This window comes from Aplidium turbinatum, chromosome 10, assembly GCF_918807975.1.
Source record: "Aplidium turbinatum chromosome 10, kaAplTurb1.1, whole genome shotgun sequence".
In the NCBI taxonomy this organism is placed as follows: Eukaryota; Metazoa; Chordata; class Ascidiacea; order Aplousobranchia; family Polyclinidae; genus Aplidium; species Aplidium turbinatum.
In genome coordinates, this window is record NC_137481.1 from 19,310,560 (window position 1) to 19,330,479 (window position 19,920).

At 38.5% G+C, this 19,920-nt stretch overlaps 1 protein-coding gene across 1 annotated transcript; it reads left to right on the plus strand.

Moving 5' to 3' along the window:
- The first annotated feature begins 6,111 nt into the window (after positions 1 to 6,111).
- Positions 6,112 to 9,642, plus strand: LOC145778313 (uncharacterized). Its single transcript, XM_082589775.1, has 3 exons — positions 6,112 to 7,201; positions 7,498 to 7,639; positions 7,726 to 9,642. Exons 1-3 carry the CDS (start codon positions 6,808 to 6,810, stop codon positions 9,248 to 9,250), a joined length of 2,061 nt encoding a protein of 686 aa, XP_082445901.1. The 5' UTR covers positions 6,112 to 6,807; the 3' UTR covers positions 9,251 to 9,642.
- Positions 9,643 to 19,920: the final 10,278 nt, after the last annotated feature.

A 19,920-nucleotide genomic window follows, 5' to 3' on the forward strand; every position in this document is an offset into this window, starting at 1 on the left:
TAGTTATTCTTTAAATTACACAAATGCTTTGTTGCTCTTATTATTCCTTCTTTTTGTGATAGTGCTTGAAAAAAAGACGTAGTACCGTACCGTACGGTATGTGAATTGTTTTAAAATGTTTGATGAACTGCTTGTTTTGTATTCTGAAGAAACTTAATTATTTTTATATAGGGTGAAAGTACAAATTGTTTTACCATACATGGATTGCAACTTTCCAACCATTTGTGAATGTATAGATGGTTGCTTAAACCAGAAAGACACTTGTAAGCAAGTCTGGATAGAGGATCAAACAACAGATCTTCATTAACGTAATATTTATTCGTTTAATACTACAATACTATTATAAATCTAAAAAGCTACGTTCCAGATTCCTATTCATGAGGAATTGCACCGGACCATTTTGTACCAAGCATTTCAGTTAACATTGTACTTAATAAACTATCTGCCTTATACAATGCTGAGAACATTGCATATGAGGTGTTGCAATCATGTCATATTTTAAACTTGTTGGTTTGTTAGCTCAATGGTGAAGTGCTCGACTCAAAATTACGCGACACTGATTCGATTCTTGGGATGTGCGCCTAATCAACGCATTATGGGACTGCTCTTCATTCAGCGGCCACTATTGAATGAATTAATTTCCCAACAATATTTCAACAATTGAAAACTTCACTTCTGTCCATCTCGGTAACCAGCTCTGCATCAAAAGCTTTTACAAGTGTGTGAAACTACCAGGAATAACCTATTAAGGTTTTGTCAGTTCTGGAATACAGATTCAGATTCAAAGTTAACCAAGCAATATAAATGATGATTATTATTTCAAAACCGTACGTTGTGATGGTCAGAAATAAAAACAAACTAAACTTATGTTGATATAACTCAGAGGTGACAAACCTGCGGCCCGTCAAAGAATTTTGTGCAACCTGCAAAACAATTTGACTAACGCTCATGCATTAAAGACATCTCAAAGCTGTTTTATGCCTTCACTGGTACACCTTTCCTTTGCTATTTTCTGAAAATCTTAGTATGCAGTCGAGAGTTGTCACATCGTCTGTTTGACCTAATATTTGTATTGACCTAATAAGGCTGCATAGCCGAGTGGTGAGAACACTGGAACGGCAATCGAAAGGGCGCCGGTTCAACACCACGCAAGAGCATGCGGCTGTGTCTGTGGCAGGACACTTAAAGGCATGCCTGAAGGTAGACACGAAGGGGAGCAAGTCTTTTAGGCGCTGGTCTAATAGGCGCGCACACTGTGGCGTCTGGATATTTAGGTGCGGAGCGCTGTGGCGCCCTGTCATTTAGGTGCTATTTCTAGTAAAGTCTGTAGATTGTATCAGCTTGGCAACTTGCCAGAAAATTATATCATGGCTTCCGTGAGTGAAGCTGCTTAAACCGGCAATGCTTTTCACAGAAAATGTTATATTGAACAGAAAATATATTGTTGTTTTATGGTGCAAATGAAGTGCTCAGATCCAACATCGGCTTATATGCAGGGCAATTAGAGCAGTAGACCACCTGATCTCCACAGGACACGTACTTCTGGAGTAGAAGTTGCTGGTTTAAAGGCGCAGCTTTGTGCAGTCTGTTACCTTTAATAATTACTTCTACTTGAGACGGATAGATCGTGTGGAGATGAGGTGCGGGAAAACGCTCTACTACTCTTGACATTAGCACATCTCTACAGGACATTTGCAATGCATCCTGAACACAAGTTGCAGCCAGATGGAACTTTACTTCTGTTATCTTTCACAATTACTTCTGTTCGGGATAGATTGGCCATGAGACGAGAACGCGTAAGATGCTCTACTACTGTTCACATGAATACATTTCTACAGGGCATATAGGCTACACCTTGGCTACAAGTTGCAAGCATAATGGTGAAACTTCGCGCGTTATTAAACCTAGTCGGGGTTTTGACGGAAAACTAAGTTACTCTTCACTCAAGCCTACCCCCGCTTGAATACAGGCTACGGTACATTTTTTACTGATGTTTAGTGTAGTTATTATTTGACCTAACTAAAAGTGAACTCATATGTTCGGAAACTTGAATAATTTATTGATAAAGCTTTCGCCGACGCAAACCTGGACTAACAACAAATAAACGCTGAACAAGCACATTAAAAAAACAACATATTTTTCTGTTCAATATAACATTTTATGTGAAAATCATTGCCGGTTTGAGCAGCTTCACTCACGGAAGCCATGACATATTTTTCTCTTCAATATAACATTTTGTGTGAAAAGCATTGCCGGTTCAAGCAGCTTCACCCATATATTTTTCTGATTAATATAACGTTTTGTGTGAAAAAGCATTGCCGGTTTAAGCAGCTTCACTCACTGAAGCCATGACCAACAACGCACATGCATCAACAAAACAATATATTTTCCTGTTAAATATAATATTTTGTGTGAAAAGCATTGCCCTACGCCCCTCCCTGCCAAGCTGATACAATCTACAGACTTCACTAGGAATAGCACCTAAATGACTGGGCGCCACAGTGCTCCGCACCTAAATATCCAGACGCCACAGTGTGCGCGCCTATTAGACCAGCGCCTAACTGTCGGCGCCTAAAAGACGTGGACCCACACGAAGATTGGCTTCCTTGCCTTCCCGTCCACTTAATCTAAATCTTCAACCACCGGGTGTAAGCCTGGATACGACAAACAAAAAACCTAATATTGAACGCTTAGTCAAGCAAAAAAACTTTCCAAATTCAACAAGTGAAGGCAACCCGCCCCTCTTGAAATTTTTTTGTTTTTGAATATGTTGATGTGCATGAAATTCTGAGTGCAACAAAAAAAAAAATTATGAAAATTGATCAACCGGTTCACTAGATATGCCATTTTGAAATTTGTTGATCACTTGGTGGCGCTGATGAGTTGCCAAACATAAAAATGTCATTTGTTGCGCCCCCTGATGATAGAGAGGTGATCAAACATTCGATTTCACTATTTTTAAGGGTGAGGATTCCAAAAATGCAAGTGTTTTCTGTGTATTACTATCACAAAAAAAGTTATAGCAACTTCTATTGTTTTTAGGTGGTCGCAAAAAGACGCCCAAAAAGCCTTGTGGGAATCCACGTAGAGTGAAAATTTTTTTTTGTAAGATAGTCAAAGATGTCTTTTATTACATAAAAGAAAAAAATTAGAGGTGTTTTTTGTTATTTTTTTTTTAATATCATTTTAAAGTAAAGTATGGTTTTCACAGAATTTGTCCATTTCCAAGCCTTACATTGTTGCTCTTGTGTCATGTAATAATTGGCACACCAATGACATCATAATGGTTATTATTTCTTAACAATCAGCCTATTAGTTGAGATTCAAAATGGCTGCTCTTTTAAACCTGACTGCTTCCCTATTGTGTTTTCTGTCTGAGAACACCCTGTGTAGGTTAGTTAGTGGGTGTTGTAACTTGTGAGTATAAGGTATTGAGATGGAGGATTGCACTGTTGGAAAAAAAAGTAGTAGTACTTGTCATTTGAAATCAATATTTAATGATTCGAATATTCTTTCAGAAAGTAAGCAAAATGATGATTGCAAATTGTTGACATTGGCAGTTCCTCTTTTTCAAGTTCAATCCCAGATCTCCATAGATCTAACTTTGTTTCAGTTTCAGAAAGGTCAGACAAAGCTCTGTAGCTGTCTTTACGGCTATACCATTTCAAGCGCATTATTATTAAGCTGTTAAGCGCATTATTACTGTACGGTACTTTATTGTGTACCGTAATTAAATTCTTTTCTCGCTTTCCTCTTCATCTCACTCTACCACTATCGCATTTAATTACGTCGCGGAGCACCATGAAATCAATGCGACGCGAAACAATGGCAAAATTTAGCTGTTTGCATTGGTCGTCAGTTCGCGTAAGTCGTCACTTTTTTCTGTTCCTCCTGGAGTGACGAGTTATCCAAGTTCTACTGTAGAACATCGCTGATCGCAGTTTCCGTTTTTCCGTAGGTTTCCGCAAACATTTTAAAGTTTCCGGTAATGATCCTAAGAGTTTACTGAAGTCGCTGATCGCAGTTTCCGCAAACATTGTAAAAGGGTAAGGGTTGATCAGAGTTTCTGCAACATTTTAAAAGGGTTAGGGTGTTTCCGCAAACAAATAAACTGAACAAGATCGAGAGAAAAAATAGAACAAAGCCGAAGTCGTTGATTGCAGTTTCCGTTTTTCCGCAAACATTTTGTCTATTTAAAAATTTTCAGTAATGATCCTAAGAGTTTGCCGAAGTTGCTGTCTCGCTGATCGCACTTTCCGCAAACATTTTAAAAGGGTTAGGGTTGATCGGAGTTTCCGCAAACATTTTAATAGGGTTAGGGTTGATCGTAGTTTCCGCAAACATTTTAAAATTTCTGGTACTTTAAATCTTTTCAAGGTACGAACTGACGGTACGAATTAGGTTGCATCCGATTAGGCTATTCTTTGAAGTTCATTTGCTTGCTTAAATAGAAATCCGGAAGAGATTGAAAGAAAACATAGAACAAAGCGGAAGTCACTAATCGGAGTTTCCGCAAACATTTTAAAATTTTTCCCTTGAATTAATCATTAAATTTGTATGGGCCACCACAAAATAAATGTGACTTTTTCTTTGTAATTTTGTCTGGAAATGTTGGTTGGAAGTGAATAGATCATTCCAGTATGGCAGCTCGTGATCATTTCTAATGAAGGGACTAATCTTAATTGGATAACCCTAAGGCTAACCTGAAATTCCGTTTTTCAAAATAACCCTAACCCAAAATTCGGTTTATTACGGTACGGTAACTATTATTATTTCAAGATAGTTAGCGGGGTCAATTGTTCGGCAACTCCAACCAATGACTTCGGGGTTCTGTATTTTTTTCTCCATCTTTTCAAGGGAAAAAATTTGAAATGTTTGTGGTAACTCCGATCAGCGACTTCGGCTCTATTGGATTTTTTTATTGATCTTTTTAGGGGACGAAATCAAGGGACGAAGTATTCAGGGGACGAAATAGGTTGCACCCAGCTTCCAGACCGAAAACGTGCTTCAAGCGGACTAACTCTAAGCTGTTCCATAGCACATCATAATGATAGCGAAATGTATGTCAAGTGTTTAAAATGGAATAACATCTTGACCAATAAAATGGACAAACACAACGATATTCATGATAAAAAAAAACTAGCCAAAACACAACCTATTAATTGTAGAGTACCGCAATCACAGTAAATTTTTTTAAAGTTAGAAGTTACCTTATTTTCAATTTTAAGCATTTCAAATGGATGGTTACGTCGGTTACTGAAACGCTAACTCAAACTTCGCACTTTTTACAGGAATCAGAATCAGTAATCAGTATCATTTCTTGATTGATCATTGACAGTCAATTATTTTTTTAATTTTTAAATGACCTTCAACGAGGTGTTTCCATTCATTTTCTAATATTTTGACAACAGTGTGCGATAAAAGTAAACACACGAGTTTGACACCAATAAAAGAAAAACACGGCGAAACCAAAATGTTTAAAATATTATTATTGTTATTGTAACTGTCTCCGCCGCCAGTGTAGCCAAATCGTTTGGCATCCGCTGGCTTCGATCAGTCTTTCAACAAGGTTGATAGGATCTCCATTCTGTTTTGTCCTTTGCGATGTTTTGCAATCGATGGAGATGTGGTGTGCTGAGCAGGGATCCCAGGCCAGCTTTTCTGATGTCAGATCTCAGCAGTTGTAACAAATTGGTACGGTGACGTCCGGTTCGGCCTTGGTACTTTTTGCTGCCAATTATTGCAAATTCAAGGGCTTTCTGGGGAGGTGAGTCCTGGTGAAGTCTCAGAATGTGTCCAAACATGTTCCATCTCATGGTGGAGATCTTGCAAGACAATGGTTCACTGTTGCATATTTTGTAGAGATTTTTGTTCGAGATAAGACTGTTTGGCCAAGTATGACCAGTTATGACACGTAAATGTCTTCGATGGCAGGCATCCAATCTTTCAAGACTTCCTTTGGTAACAGACCAGCTATTACAGTTGTAGATCATAATTGGGATGCAGTACGCGTTGTACAATCTTAGTCGCAACTGTAATGGGATTCTCGATCTCTTACTCCATAGTTTCCAGTGTGATCTGAAAGCGACATTGCCTAAATTGCAGCGGGATTTGACATCGGCAGTGCTGCACTAATGATCCCAAAAGTTTGTGTAGGCCTATAGGGGAGAGTGGGGAGGTTTGAGCCACTGGGAGGTTTGAACCATGGCTGTTATTGCGGATACCATAAAAGTAGAAATGACGTAACTATGTCTGTAGACAGAGGAAGTAAAGTGATTCCAAAGCATGTCTACGTTAGAGCGATAGCAGCAGCGATTTTAGCGCAAGCAGGTTAGAACTTGTTTTCCTTGCAAAAAGTAAATTTTAGGAATTTCAGTTTGTAGCTGCATGCCATCTTCGCTGTTTTACTTAGGCAATAGTTAATACTACCATGAGTAGTCCTATCTAAAAGGTGTTTAATGATGCTGGCAAATGCTCTGTAAGTGAAAGATTTAATAGCTGATTAGACAAGTTTCTTAAAATGGTGGCAACAGGGAGGTTTGAACCAGTTGATTCGGGAGGTTTGAACCGGTGGCTCAAACCTCCCAGAAGAAAATAAGTTTTAGTAGCTTCTTCTGAAATAGTTTGCGGTCTGTAGTAGTCAATGTATTGTAAGTCTAGTGCTTTAGTATGCATTTGGCTACTTATAAATAGGCTATACAGTCTATGTTAACTGTAGTAATATTGCGAATTGCTTACACAGGGTATTCCTATTGGCCACAGTAAATTACAAGCATTAGTTGAATTTAAGTTTTTATTTCCATCACTATGCCTCGCAAACATGTTAGAACTACAAGCCACGCATCAGCCACTCGTGAGGAGATGTTGCTTGCTTTGGAGGAAATAAAGAATGGAATGTCGATCAGAGAAGTTGCCAAAAGAAGACATATTAACAGGACCACTTTAGGTCGCTATTACAAAGAGTGCAATCGTCCTGGATCTGATAATGGTAGACTCTCAGAAAACATTGGCTATAATAGAACGAAGGTAAAAAGTCTGGTGTTTCCTTGGGAGTTGGAAAGTCTGCTCGCACAGCACATAAAAGACCTGGACGATAGATTTCACGGACTCACACGCACCAAATGCCGTGAGTTGGCTTTCAGTTTGGCTGACAAGAACAACATTCAGATGCCAAGTAACTGGGTGGTTTCTAAGATGGCAGGTTTGTTTTATTTTAAGCCTATGTTGTTTAAAAATTGAATGAGACTGTTCACCAGGCATTTAATTCAATAACATGATACGCTCTTCTGGTGTAAAATAAGCAAAACTATCACAAGGTGTTTTTAGTGATAATCTGCATTTATTTTCCGACGTTTCGTTAATCAGACACGATTAACTTGTTTATTAATTCTGTGTGGAAAATTGTGTACGGTAGCACATTGTAGATCACATTGGTTTGTTTTTTCGACATTACTCAACACACACCACCTCTCAATTCTTTCCCATAAACTTTTGCAGGAATTGACTGGTTTGAAGGTTTCAAGGAGAGACACCATCTGACATGTCGTAAACCAGAAGCGACGTCTTTAGGAAGAGCGACAGCTTTCAACAAAACAACTGTTGGGGAGTTTTTCGACAACCTTGGAAGAGTTATGGACAGGTCTCGTAACAATAGCCTAACATTGCTTTGTACTTAGCAATTCTTATGATCTGAAAAAGGCTTCATTGTATCGTTTTGTGTTTTAGGTACAACTTTGCTGCAAGTAGAATATACAACCTTGATGAAACAGGTGTCACAACCGTGCAAAGACCAAATCATATCGTGACAACGAAAGGAAAAAAACAAGTTGGTTCTGTGACATCTGCAGAGAGAGGAGAACTTGTAACAGTTGTATGTGCTGTCAGTGCTTCAGGTGTTGCCATTCCCCCCATGTTTATCTTTCCAAGAGTAAGATATAAGGAGGAATTTGTTAGACATGGACCAGCAGAATCCATTGGAGAAGGTACCAAATCTGGGTGGATTAACGAAGAAAAATTTTTGGTCTACTTGAAACATTTTGTGAAGCATAGTGGTTGTTCCCCCTCTCAACCTGTCCTCTTAATTCTCGACAACCATGAGTCTCACGTTTCTTGGGAGGCTGTGGAGTTTGCTGATAAAAGTGGCATTGAATTGCTGACTTTGCCTCCTCACACTTCTCACAAACTTCAACCGCTTGATAAATCAGTGTTTGGGCCATTTAAAGGCTATTACAACCAGGCTGTAGATGGATGGATGCGAACCTACAACAACAAAACTTTTCGGATTTATGACATTCCACAATGCGTTAAGGAGGCTTTTTTAAACGCTATGACGCCAAGGAACATCACTTCTGGCTTTGCCTCTACAGGAATATATCCTTTTAACAAAAGTATATTCACAGACACAGATTTTGCCCCATCACTTCTGAGTGATAGACCAAATCCCCAAACAAGTACCTCCCATCAACCTGAAGTGAATGAAGCTAATGTTATGGCCGCAGTTCCCAACACTATTGCTAACCGATCAACTGATAATGCTTATTTCTTTGAAGGTGCGACACATTTACCCGTATCTTCATTGCAAGATCTCGAGGAATATCACGCCTCAGAAAGCTTCATACCACCCAACGAAGTTATTCCATTACCATCAAGCAAAACCCCAAGAGTTCAACGCAAAAGGAAACGAGTAAAAAGTCGGGTTCTCACAGAGACTCCAGAAAAACAGGCAATAAAAATTCAGCACGAAGAAAGACGTGCAAAGCAGGAAAAATTGCTCAGAAGAAAACAAAAAATTATTAGACCAAAGCCAAAGAAACCCCCCACAAAACGTGTGCTAGCTCTTAATGAAAGCTCAAGTTCTGATGAGGATGATGCAGTTCCTTTGGACGATATGTCAGACACAGCATCAGAGAGTGGAAGTAGTGTAAATGAAGAGCAAAATCCCAAAGAACTTGCTGTAGGAGATTTTGTTGTTGTTAAATTTAATACCAAAGAGAACACACGTCATTACATTGGCAAGATAGATGACGTGGGCACAATCGACGAGGAGCCTGAAGCTCGCTTCTTGCAAAAGGTTCCATCTACAAATAAGAGTGGAAAGCCATCATTTACATTCAAAGAAAATGATGAAGGGTCTTTTCCACGAAGCGACATAGTAAAAGTTTTACCCAATCCACAAAAAGCGGGAGGAACTGCAAGAAGGGAGAGCCATTTTATATTCAATTGTTGCCTGAAAGAGTTCAATTTGGAATGATAACATATTGATGTTGACAATGCTTAATTACTCTTACGAGACAGTTGATTGACAGTTACTGGTCGTTGTTTGTGTTGCATGTTTTTTATTATTTTTGTACTTATACCGCTGTAAATGTTTGAGACATCTTTTTCATTGATTATTTGTGAAACAATGTGTATTTATCCAACTTTGAAAAGGTGGGTTAAATTACCCCAGTGTGGTTCAAATCACCCTTTTGAGTGGTTCAAATCACCCCAACCCAAGGGTGATTTGAACCACTTGAGAACTTTCTGAAAATACTTTATATTTTTCGTTGTAATAAATTTCATTTGCAAATTCACTTTGGGCTTGCTCAAGTACATCCTAGACTTGGATGTCATGCAAAAAAATTGCTGAAAAATTGAATCCTGAAGCAGACATTAGGAATATTGAGAAAAGTGGTTCAAACCACCCCACCCTCCCCTACGCCATTTTTCGTTTCCTCGAATCGGTAGGCTATCAGTATCAGTTTCATTTGTGTCTGCAAGAAATATGTGGGTGCAGTGGCGGCTCGTGGTATTTATAACTGGGGGTGCTGCAACCGAAGGTATACGTGAAAGAGCGAGTGCCAAGTCTGCGATGCCAAGCTAAGGGGTATGGGGCATGCACCCCATACAATTTTAGTGGTATTTCGTGCATTCTGAGGCTATTTGAGCAGTTAAAACTACCACGCTTTTTTGATGCATTTTTCAGAAATTAGCTTGAGCAAGGCTTTGATTTTGAACTGCAGTGTTTTGCGAACGGTTGGCCCAACTGCCAGTAAAAAATCAAAACATGAAATTTGTTGCATTTTCAACAGTCTTTTACAATATGTTTACAAATTTTGTGTATTTTTTTTTTTTAAATGACTAAAATTTCTGACAAACTACAAAAATGTTGTGTGTTTTCTTTTATTTCTTTGTTTCGGTTTAGATGTCTGAAAAAACCTTTAATAAACTGCGGTAAACGTTACCGCTAGATGTCAGGCAAGTGTTAAGCTTTCTACGTTGTCACGGTGATATTTATGCGTTACCGATACCTTGTACGCGAAGAAAGAATCACATAAACTTCGCTTTGCACAAAAAAGTTCTCTATAAATGATTGAAAACAGCAGAAAAAATTCAAATACAAACCTAGTAATTTTTTTGAGCTTTTAGACAATACAAGCCTTCTTCTTTCTAAAAAAGTAAGACCCATGTAGTTTGGCAAACAAAAACCAGAGTTATGGTGATTGCAAACAGTGTGTAATGTTTAGGGCTAGGGCCCTTTAAAGAGCTCGTGGCAGTTAAAGGGTTTTTCCTGATGTTCAACAAGTTTAAATAGGCTGTTTTAGCATGTGACCTTTAGCCTTAACTTATTATCGTAATTAACATTAACCATGAACCTAAGGTGTAACAACAATAATGATAATTTAATTCAATTCCATTTTTTGCTGCTGGCGCAAATATGTACAGAACGATAAAGTATAAACATACGAATTTGACACCAACAAAAGGGAAAGATGGCAAAACACAAAAGTTTAAAATATACATCGATAAAACAGTACCGGTACTAGCTAAACTACCACTATCTTAAAATTGTACAGCGACCAAACCTAGTAACCTAGTCTAAGCTTTATGTTTTTGTGCAGAAAGCAAAGCACATTAGTCTAACCATGTAACAGCATAAGTCGCAGCCACCTAATATCGTGCTTGAAAACGATGAAGTATACTTGCTACAGTAACTAGCCTGACCAGCAACTGCAAAATTTGCAGTTCGGAATTGTGGGATTTTAAAGCAACCTTAGCCAAAAATGACGTCACAATTTATCTTTGTTCTTCTTTTATAAGATGGCAACTGCAGAGCTTGCAGTTCAGAGCTTCCAAATATAAAACTTGAAAAATTATAATATTTTTTAAAATCCAGAAATTATGAAACTTTTAGTCGGTTGGATTTATAAAGAAAATGAGAAAAAACGTGAAATTAATAAAAAAAAGAAAATGCTGAAATGTGCAGGGGGTGCTGCAGTTGTGCAGTTTCTATGCACGAGCCGCCACTGTGTGGGTGAATTCAGTTTTAGTCTCATTCATGAAAAGATTGTAGTTTTTCAGGTTCTTTGTAGCAATAGATTGTAGCATATCAAGTGGCTGTCTTTCCTCATCCAGAAACTCAACATCGTCTGCATACTCCATTTCCAAAGGCATGCATGTGTCAGATATAGGGGGGTTTGGTTTGGAGGACTGCTCTCGCACTGAGCTCAATGCTGCAGATAGGTAGCTGGTGAAGAGTATTGGGGAGAGGCTGTCTCCTTGAGGGGAACCGATGGTAGTCTCAAAGTTTGCGGACATTTCGTTGTTAATGCGCACATACAGTTTCGTGCCAGCTAGCAGGGTGCGGGTTAGTCGCAGTTCATCTTCATCACAGCCAGCTTGGTCTAAAATTTGAAGAATTTTTTTGCGTTTGGTGGTGTCAAAGGCTTTGGACATATCTATTCCCATTTTGTGGAAGTCCCATTTTCTAGCCATTACCACTGAAACGAGCATACGTTGTGCCCAGACAATGTCAGCACAGCTTCTGCCACGTTTGAAACCGCTTTGTAAGGGTCCAGTAAAGCTGTCAATTTTGTCTCTAATCCGATGCAAAATGATGATGGAGAGGATTTTTCTGATGCTATTGAGGAGCACAATGGGTCGAAGATTAGCTGGTGGTCCTTTTGGTTTCTTGGGTTTTGGTATAGCAATTAGTATGCCTTCGCCGATGGTGTATACTGGTTTGTGTTGTTTGAAAGATTCATTAATAGTCTGTGATATTAAACCGGAGGTTATGTCTTTGGAGAATTTGAAGAGTTCGTTGTTGACGTTATCAGGGCCAGCAGCACGACGGTTTTTCAAAGAAGAAATTGCTGCAGACACTTCCTCAGTGGTTATTGGTGTTTGCAAGGGTCTTGCTTCTCCGGTGAATGGTTGTATTGGTTCATCATCTGAATCTGTAAATTGTTGCTGAAACCATTTTCTTACAATCTCTACTTTGCTTTTGTCTGAGAGCACAAAACTGCCATTGACATCTTGAATCATGATGGGGGTAGGAGGCTTTCTCGCTTTAAGTAGTTTTGCTGCTTGAAACATTTTACTGCTGTCTTCAGATGCGGATATTTCTTCTGCCAAAGAGTTGGCTTTCTCCATTGCAACCTCCTTTAATCTTTTGGATATGCTGTGTAGGATGTTTATACGTTTCTTTCAGAGGTTAGAGCGTTCCATGTTGTTTGTGCTTTGATAAATTTGTAGCCTTAAAGCTTTTTGCTGTTTGGACAGATCTGCTACTTGTTGATCAAACGTATGTTGTGGTGGGTTGCTTCTGGTGATGCCGGCAGCTTTTATGGCTGAAACTTTCATGCAGTCAAGTAGGCCTAGATGGTTTATAGTTGTGTTTTGATCATCGTTGCGGTCTAATTCGCTCAACATATTCTTCAGAATTTTCCTATATGATTGCTGGGTCTTTCGATCATCTCTCAGGCGATGGATGTTGATTCTCTGTTGCTTGGATTTCTTTGGATGGCGTTTGTGAATTAAATGAATTTTATCAATTCTTAGTTTCGTGGAAACAAACTTGTGGTCAGAGTTTAGGTCCGTGCCTGCAAAAGACCTTGCGTTTTGTAGTAAAGGGCGTGCTTTCTGTTGACAGATGACGTAGTCAATTTGGTTGTAAATAGGCTTACTTAAGTTGGGGTTGTTTGGATCTTTGATAAATCCCGTCCAGGTAGTGCGGTGTCTGCTTGGGTGTTGAAAGGCAGTGTTGCTAGCAAAGTAACCATTGGCAGAAAGGAAATCCATGAGTGCATTACCGTTCAGATTGCGTTGGCCAGTGCCGTAACTGCCCAGGCATGCGTTTAGGCCCGTGTCAATGTCATCTTGGGTAAGCTTTCCGAGTTTGGAGTTCATGTCGCCACATATAAAAGTAAGCCAGTTAGCGGGGGTGGTGCTAGCAGTGTGAAGTTCTGCATAGAAATTTTCAAGATTTTCTGGTGTTTCTGCTGCTCTTTCAGAGGTTGGTCCATAGGCGTTGATCAGCCGCATTTTTGTTAGACTACCATTTCGAGTTGGAATAGCGAGGTCCATAGTTGCAATTCTGTCGCTAACGTACTTATAGTTCACAACATGATTGATCAGTCTTTGGCCAATAATAAATCCCAAGCTATAATGAACTGATTTGTTTTGTTGCAGCAGGACAAGTTTGTGCCCTGTTTGTAGGTTGACTTCTTGGTGGTCCTTGATTTTGGTTTCTTGAATGCATAAGAGGTCAATATTGTAGCTTTGGCAGTCTTTGCCCAGAGTTTGCTTTTTGGTTTCAGCATTAAGGCCTCGTACATTCCATGTGCCGATGGTGATTTCCCATGGTATAGTGTTGGGCCTTGAAGGTGCTTGTTGAAAGTTAGACATCTTTCCGAAGGTGGGCCGAGGGTTTATCCTTTTACCACCCACTCGGTGTTTATGCGGCTGTCAGCCCGCAAGCCTAGACGATGATTAGCTTCCTGAAAAAATCAGTACTGACAGGGTGAACCGCGAGAAGGTTATCGTCTTTTCCCACCCCACATTTAAAATATGCATTGCTAAAACAGTGTTTGGAAATAATTTTTGATTTGCACAGCCACCAAATCGGTTGGTTGGTTTTAAGTCTTTATCTTCGGACTGACAAAGCCTTGATAGGTTATTCCTGGCAATTTTACATAGCCTACTTGTTGAAGAGAGTTTTTTGACGCAGGGCCGGTTACCGAGATTGGTAGAGTGAAGTTTTCCGATTGTTGAAGTGTTGTTACCGAGGAATTGACCGTGCTAAAATTGACCGTGGTGTTGCAACCGTGCCAAATTTCTTACAACTCAATAACTTACTTCGGTTACAAGCACGTTTTAACGTTCGCGTTTTGTCGCTTCTACCTTTTTCTCGACCTTTGCTATGTTGACGTGTATTGTTTTTGATATGATGGTCAAAAAAAAAAAAAAAATTGAACTGAACCTCGGCTATGTTTGTCATATATTGTTTTATCGTTATGATGTTCAGAAATAAAAACAAACTGAACTGAATTATTCCATTCACTAGGTACCGCCGAATGGAGAGCAGTCTTGAAAGTGCGTTGCTCAAGCTCACACCCCGAGAGTCGGACCAACGCCGCGTGGTCAGTCAGCGTCTGATTAAATTTAGAGGTTGAGTTTTAACACATTCACAAATTAGCACATTTTGTACTCGTGAATATGACTAGTTTGCTGTACTGTATACAGCTCATGCTTGAAAAACTTTTTGCCACTCCGATACCAAAGAAATGAAATTGCGTGTGTAATCAAAAAAGTAGAAACTGAAATTCCATATTTACTAAAACATACATGGAAACATGGCATGCGTGGATGCGCACAAGGTTGCCAGATGTGGCTAAAACTAGCCATGGTGGCTAATTTCTGGTGCGCTTGACTAGAAAAAAAAATTGAGTTTTAGCCACTTGATTTTTGGCTAATTTACAAAGAGTTAGAGTGTTAGTGGAACTGTGGAAGTTTTCAACGCTTTTATGATGTACTAGAGTCATTTAGAGCAATTTCTCAAGGCATTCTAAATAAATTTTCAATTCCTGTAAGGTGTAAGTGCAAGCAATGCTCAGTTGGTTAGAGCGTGACTTCTGGAACGAAGAAACTTCAAGATCAAGCGCCGCTGGTTCGACTCTCGGAGTGTGCGCTTGGGCAACGCACGTTAAGGACTGCTCTCCATTCAGCGGCATCTAATAGAGTGAATAATTCCCTGGCAATAAGACTTCAACAATCGGAAACTTCACTCTGTCAATCTCGGTGACCGGGCCTGCGTCAGTGATTAAAAGCCTCTACAAATATGCCAAACTGCCAGGATTAAGCTCTGAAAGAAGCTTTTCCAGTCCGAGGAAAGATTCAATCAATACATTTGTGGAACTGGTGATTTCTTTTGTCACTAATGTCAAAAGCAAGCAAAGAAATAAGTTAAATATCTCTAAACTGGATTCAATATTAGGAATTAAGTCCCGTCCCGGTTAACTTTAAATCAGAACTGCTGAAAAGATTTTAAAGTACGTAACAGCCAAAATGCTAAAACTGTTCACAAACGGTATGTAACAACAATAAAAGAACCAAATACAGGGAGATACTAGAACCATTAATCTTGGAGAACTTGCTGAGCAAGAATGTGACATTGTTTCTATGAATTTTTAATTGTGTCAGTTGTTTTAATTAAAGTGTGTTTAAATTGTTTCATATGACTTTTGATTTTCATTAGGGTCGATATAGGGACTGGCTAATTTTGGCTAATTTGTTGTCTCCTGTGGCTAAAAACGCTTTTAGCAACCTGGCAACGCTGGATGCGCATCAACTGTTTCTTGACTAGTGGTACCACAGTACTGTAATCCAGTTTCACTTCCACTTTCCAATTTCTCTTTTTTTGTGAAGTTGCAGAGGAACTGTACTTCAGCTCAGTTGTTTTTATTTCTCACCATCACAGCGAAAACAATACATGTCAACATAGCAAAGGTCTAAATAAGAGTAGAAGTGACAAAACGCTGTTTTGAACTAAAGTAAGCTTACCAGCCAGTGTAGTCATTGTTCAATGGTTGATTAGGCTGTAATGTTAACTGGGGTAAATATTGTAAATAAAAAACCCGCTGTCATTTAGCTTACTTTGAGTACTTTCTTAGGCATTATGTTGAATTCCATTTAATGTATTTTTAGGGGCGTGAGACCAGAGGGGGGGGTACCCAAAAAATAGTATATCCAATTTTATTTTGATAGATATACTAAATCTAGGCTGTACACCAAATTTTAGGTCAAAATATTGAAAAACCATTCATTAGGGGCAAAAAATGTGATTTTTGACCCCAGCGAAGAAATTTTTTTCATAAAAATTAATTTTGGATATAAAATCTGACACAGTTGAGGGAATCAGTTGATTTAAAAGTGTATTCCTACTCATTTTTCAGCAATGAATCCATTTTTGGTGGTTAAAATCATCTATCTCAAGTAGAAAGTGGCCAAAACTTGATTTTTCTTCCAAAAATACTGAAAAAATACCCCTCGAAAAAAAAATTATTGTAAAAATCTTCTTGCTGTGCCCCCCACATCCCAATTCCAGTATTTTAAGCCCTCGTGTGGGATGGTCAGAATAAATGCAAACATTTTGGTGCAAGAAAAAGTGAAAAAGCTCGTGAAATGGCCAAATGGTGCCATTTATGGTATTATATACATGCGAGAATTTGAAAATTTTCTTCATTACATAGCACATAATTAACTCACATAATATATATGTACACAGTATATTGAGCACAAGATTAGACTATAGTCAGTGTTGTGTCCCAGGGGTGAATGTTCTTCCCCAATGCATGTGGAAATTTAAGGGTTTGTATTTAACTCCTTCTTTGTTTGTTTATTATATTGGTAGGGGGAGATTGAGAGATTAGCAGGGGATTATATCAGGTGTTTTGAGAAGAATATTCACCTCTGATCATCATAATCTGATGTGTCCCAATATTTCTATCATACGCGCCGACTTCCGGGGGGGCCGAGGGGCGGCGCCCCCCGTAAACTTATGGTTGAGGGGCAACAAAAATGGCTATTTCAAGGTGTTTCAAAAATAATATATTTTGCGAAAGAGTTTTAGATCATTTGAACGGACTTAAAGAATGCTAAAAGCGAAAATCAGCCTACGTTGCTCTTGCCCGCAAAACAGAAGTTGATCGCATGGCTTTCTCTGGAACGTAAATTCTACTGAGACGCTCAGTCACACACTGCTTATCTTCCCGCGCGTGAGGAGCAACTTCAAAGCCAAAACGCGTGGTATCGAAAAAGCGAACTTTATCGAGTTGAAAACTACGACACAACGAACAATTACGTAAATACAGCTTAAAAGAAAAAATGCATTTTTCAAAACTGTAATCCGTGTTTTGCTTCAATAAGCACTGTGTTGATGTATATTATGTGAAACTTTATACATCTCATCCTGCGCTACCGCATATAGCCTACTCGAGTATAGGTAGATCTCGTGTATAAGTCAAACCCCTACTTTTGAACTGAAAATCGGTGATATTTCCTTCTCCCGTGTATAAGTCGAATAGCTTATTCCTGGCACTACCATTCGATGGTTTATCCAAGTATTGGCATTGACATACGGTGAGGAAATTTCAAAGTAGGACAATATTAAGTAAACCAGGTAAATTAGACGCGCTATTTTCAACGAGGTTTTTCCGCTGTGAGATTAATTATGATTCAACAGAACGCATTGTTGTGTTTGCAATGTGTGAGAATTACAGTGTAAATCAAAAACCGATAAAAGAAAAGGTGTTTAATGGTCTTGGTCGCAGATATTGTCTGCATTAACGACGTCTCTTACCGCTATTTCACCTAGCCAACCGTACATCATTGTTTTATGCGGCCGCTAAGGTTTGACATCGACTTCAACGGTCATGGAATGTTACGTAATAAGAGCGATTATATCCTACACAAAAAATTAAAAAAATTGATCTCTTAAAACAGCTCTTTCTGCTGTTTTCTCTCGTGAGCTTTGCATATTGCTCAACAAGTGCATAAAGTTTATAATTGACAAGAAATCATTAAATTTGAAAATTAAGTTTGAATCACTGCAAATAAACGTATGCGAACATTTCGACCTTACTCGACTATATACGGTATTCGATAAAAGACTTTCGATAAAAAACAGAAGTGAAAACAAAGGTTATGACGTCATCACATTTCTCGCCCCCCATGGTTTTTTGAAAAGTCGGCGCCTATGATTTCTATGTTGCCATAATGAATGTTTATGCATATCAGAATTATGTTCCTCTTTACTGATATTTAGATCAGCAATTGTGCATGATATTGATACACTTAGAAGGTAGGTTTTGCTTTGTTGAATAGAACTTCGATTTCTTTGGCATTTTTCAAACAGAATTTGTTTGTTCTACCAAAGTCCCACTTTCCTGTAATAATAAGCCTTTTTCCATTTTCATTTGTAAGGATCTGTTCTACATCAACTTTGTCATCAACTGCTTTTTCTGCATGTACCCAGTAAACATTCTTTTCAGAGTCCTTTCTCACAAGATGTTCAATACTATAATCTTTGGCTGAAAGCATCTCCTTGAAGTATCCAATATACCAAACTACAGTATCTCGTTCCACCATAATGTAGCGCAAAGTTCATTGACCTCAAAAAGAGAAATAGGAGCAGATTGGTTCGAGATTATTGCCAATGCGACTTCATTGGTAGGCAATGCTACATGAGCAGATGATATTGCTGTGCCATAGGAACCGCCTAACAGTATGCATAAATTTTCCACCTTTTCTTCAATTGAGATTCTACTTTGGCGGTATAATTCTGGATTAGATGCTCGTTCATGAAGATGAGTGTGAATAAAGAATGCTAGTTCAGTGCATACAATTGATTTAGTATTGTCTGGATGTTGTTGGAGCACAGCCAACAACTCATCTTTGGTTGTGCATGGACCATTCCAGCTCTTGCAGGAAGTGAGAAGTTTTGTGATGTGATCAGTGTGCTTTTGTTTTTTCTCACTTCCTGCAAGAGCTGGAATGGTCCATGCACAACCAAAGATGAGTTGTTGGCTGTGCTTAGTGAGTTAATTATGTGCTATGTAATGAAAAAAATTTTCAAATTCTCGCATGTGTATAATACCATAAATGGCACCATTTGGCCATTTCAAGAGCTTTTTCACTTTTTCTTGCACCAAAATGTTTGCATTTATTCTGACCATCCCACACGAGGGCTTAAAATACTGGAATTGGGATGTGGGGGGCACAGCAAGAAGATTTTTACAATAATTTTTTTTTTGAGGGGTATTTTTTCAGTATTTTTGGAAGAAAAATCCAGTTTTGGCCACTTTCTACTTGAGATAGATGATTTTAACCACCAAAAATCGATTCATTGCTGAAAAATGAGTAGGAATACACTTTTAAATCAACTGATTTCCTCAACTGTGTCAGATTTTATATCCAAAATTAATTTTTATAAAAAAAATTTCTTCGCTGGGGTCAAAAATCACATTTTTTGCCCCTAATGAATGGTTTTTCAATATTTTGACCTAAAATTTGGTATACAGCCTAGATTTAGTATATCTATCAAAATAAAATTGGATATACTATTTTTTGGGTACCCCCCCTCTGGTCTCACGCCCCTAGTATTTTTCAAAGCTAACATCTTAACAAGGTATTAGAAAATAAAAATAAATCCCTAGCTTGCTTAATGCTTATCAGTACGGTATGTTTATCACTTTGAGTTTATGTTAGCACGCTTTTTCACTCTCTTACTTAAAACAGTTTAACTTATTGGAAACAATAAGTATGATGCAGAAATGTATATGAATTATTTTGTCCTTTATTAAGTATCTTCATACGCAGAGGCTATTCTCACCAATAGCCTATATTACTGTGAATATACCCTCAGCTCAGCGGCTATATGCACTATTTTGTCCTTTATTAAGTATCTTTATACGCAGTGGCTATTCTCACCAATAGCCTATATTACTGTTATTGCTGTGAATATACCCTCAGCTCAGCGGCTATATGCACTATTTTGTCCTTTATTTAAGTATCTTTATACGCAGTGGCTATTCTCACCAATAGCCTATATTACTGTGAATATACCCTCAGCTCAGTGGCTATATGCACTAGCTTCAAAGGCTA